Raw genomic sequence first — 2,777 nt, forward strand, 5'->3', positions numbered from 1 at the left:
TGAATTCTTTCTAACAAATTTATGAGTAAGAACTCTCTAACCCTGTTCTTAATATATAGCATGAAAGTGTTCTTGGGTTCTATGATGCATTAAAAATATATGTAGATGGATTCTGCTGCAATAAACAATTTCAAGTTACTTTTCCAGCTTGGATTCCCATCCAGTAACTTCTAAGTAAGCATTTTTCACATATGTAATATGTTTTAAAATATGATCTCGATCAGTTTCACGTATGATTCTTAATGCACAGTGATGATTTCACATCATACACATACCTTGGAGATATTGTGGGTTCGGTTCCAGATCACTGCAAATAAAGCAAGTCATAATCTCGTTGCGGGTGGAGGGTCTTGCCTTCATTTTGTAAAAATATAACGTTTGTAATGCACAATAAAGCAAAGCTCAATAAAGCAAGGTATGCCTGTACCTAAAATAATAAAATAATATCCAGATTCTATTAAAAACAAACCTCAAAATGTATGAATTTTCTAATCTAGATGTAATATATTTGCACCTTGATTTTCATTGAATGCCTTTAATTTATTTTCTGCTAATCATTTTTAATGAAAATTTTCAAACATTAAAATTCTAACTGATCTCACATAGATTAAATAAAGATAATGGAAGTCTTAAAATCAGTAAGCAAAGTCACTGAAACATAAATTTAGCACAATCTAGATTTTCACGATTCACAACTGGTTATATTAACGAAAATGTATTCTTTTCACAGAATTGATGAAACAAGATCCAAAATGACACCGTATGTCATTTTCCTTTTTTAGAACTTGATTTAGTCATATAACCTTTTTTTAAAAAAATAGATTGTGGATACTTTTTAGGAGAAATTTCTTTTTATTGAAAAGAATGAGATAACTCATTTTTTTTCTTCCCTCCCACTCCCCGAAAAAATGTGTAATGCTCTTGTTTGGTGCTCAATCACAGTAGTTAATGATCTGGTTTTCTTTCTGTTTTCTAACTTTGTTTAAACTTTAACCCATTTTGTTATATGTGTTTTTAATCAATCCTTACATCTTTATAGAAGCATATGTGGAGATATAAATAAGTAGAATAAAGTATTTGAGTCATGGCAGATAGCTTAGTTTTCAGTATATTATGATAACTTATTCCATTAATATCTAAGATAGTTCATAATGATCAAATTCATGTTGAATTATGAAAATCATGTTGAATTTGAGGTTAGAAAATTCTGACCAGCCTAAAGAGAGATTGATAAACGTATTGTCTAGTAGGTAATTTCTTTAGATTAAATTTGTGTTTTTTTACTTTGTATTTGTTGTCCTTGATCATCAATTTGAAAGATTATTTTTTCTCTGACTGTGCTTCTTGGCTGGACCACTGTCAGTACCTAATTTTAGCAGACGTTTATTACAAAGAAAGAGAAATACAGGAGTCCTCCACTTCCTTATAATCAAAGCATCCAGGTATCCTGGCAGCATTCAGGAAGCTGTGCCCTGAAGCAAACATACCTATCCTCTTTTCTTTTCCTTATTTGTAAGATTTTGAGGTTTACCAGAGTCTGATGTATAGAATTCTCATTCTGTGTGAGAAAATGATTAATTTTGAAGGAAGAGAGCAAAGGACAGGAAAATAAAATATTAAAGTTAACACAGTGTTGTTGAACATGCTGAACCATTTATTCCATTTTACAGAATTCAATACTGATAAAAGTTACACTCTTATGGGTAATAAAAGTTTTCGCCTTTGGCAAATGTTTGTTCATGAAAGGTCAGAGCACTTCTGATCTTTAATTTAACCAAGTACTTGATGCATTTGAATTTTTTTTAAAGCATGCTTTGATTTAGAATTTTAGAACTTCGAATACATCAGACTCTTATTTAAACTCTGGCACTATAAAATAGACCAGCTTGGTTTACCACCATGATGCCTTGTCTAATTAATATTTACTAAGCAACCCCAGTACAAAAATTGTCATATAGAATCTATATCCTGCCAAGTTTCTTGTATGCATTTAGAACATCCTGATTATATTCTCTACATAAAAAAAAAAATAGCATAGAAGCGTGGCTTTCATGTGATTTTATCTGAAATTCCCTGCTGCAAAAATGGAGTTCAAATAACTTTAACTGGATTTAAACAAAATTTTGCTGCATTTTATGGCTACGTATGTTGAAAAGTTTATTATAGACTTTTACAAAGTATAGTGAATGGTTAATAAATCAGTAATTGTATTGAAAACATAAACTTTTAGTTATACTATTAGATATTTTAAGTAATTTATATAGTTGTCTTTTATATAACTATGTTGTATTATCATTTTTCTTATAGGGAACAAATGGCGAAAGAAATGTCAGAATTCTTGAGTAGGTTAGTGCAGTGTAATTTGGGAGAAAAGTGTAACCTCAAAATCATATTTTTAAATTACTCTTCATTTCTTGGACCAGAACCTGTTATATGAATTACCTACTCCTTCCACGTAAATTTTCTGTATACAAAAATGTCACTTTATCCTCACAGAAAAAGATAACCACTGTTCCTCTAAATCATTTCTCATTGGGGATACCATTGGCATTTTGGATGGCACTGTTCCTTGTTGGTAGTCCTGTCGTTACTTATCACTTGCCCCCACCAACTTGGTTTCAGTAGGGGAACCCTTCCTCTTGTCCTGACAAAATGAGTATTTCGAAACTTCGCCTGGGGGCGGGGCTGCCCCCTGGCTGGTGACCACTGTGCCGCATTGGAGGAGGGGGAAAGAGAGGAAGAGTTTGGTTCCTGAGGGCTGCTACACCATAGTACAC

At 32.2% G+C, this 2,777-nt stretch overlaps 1 protein-coding gene across 1 annotated transcript in view; it reads left to right on the top strand.

Annotated features, from left to right (window-relative positions):
- The window catches only part of MYO6 (myosin VI), a 148,336-nt gene that overhangs the window by 133,563 nt on the left and 11,996 nt on the right, over positions 1–2,777 (top strand). The window contains exons 29-31 of the mRNA XM_023525103.1: positions 148–174; positions 731–760; positions 2,308–2,346. Of these exons, the coding sequence (XP_023380871.1) occupies positions 148–174; positions 731–760; positions 2,308–2,346 (96 nt within the window). The remainder of the gene's footprint in view (positions 1–147; positions 175–730; positions 761–2,307; positions 2,347–2,777) is intronic.

Source organism: Pteropus vampyrus, unplaced genomic scaffold (assembly GCF_000151845.1).
Source record: "Pteropus vampyrus isolate Shadow unplaced genomic scaffold, Pvam_2.0 Scaffold526, whole genome shotgun sequence".
NCBI lineage: Eukaryota > Metazoa > Chordata > Mammalia > Chiroptera > Pteropodidae > Pteropus > Pteropus vampyrus.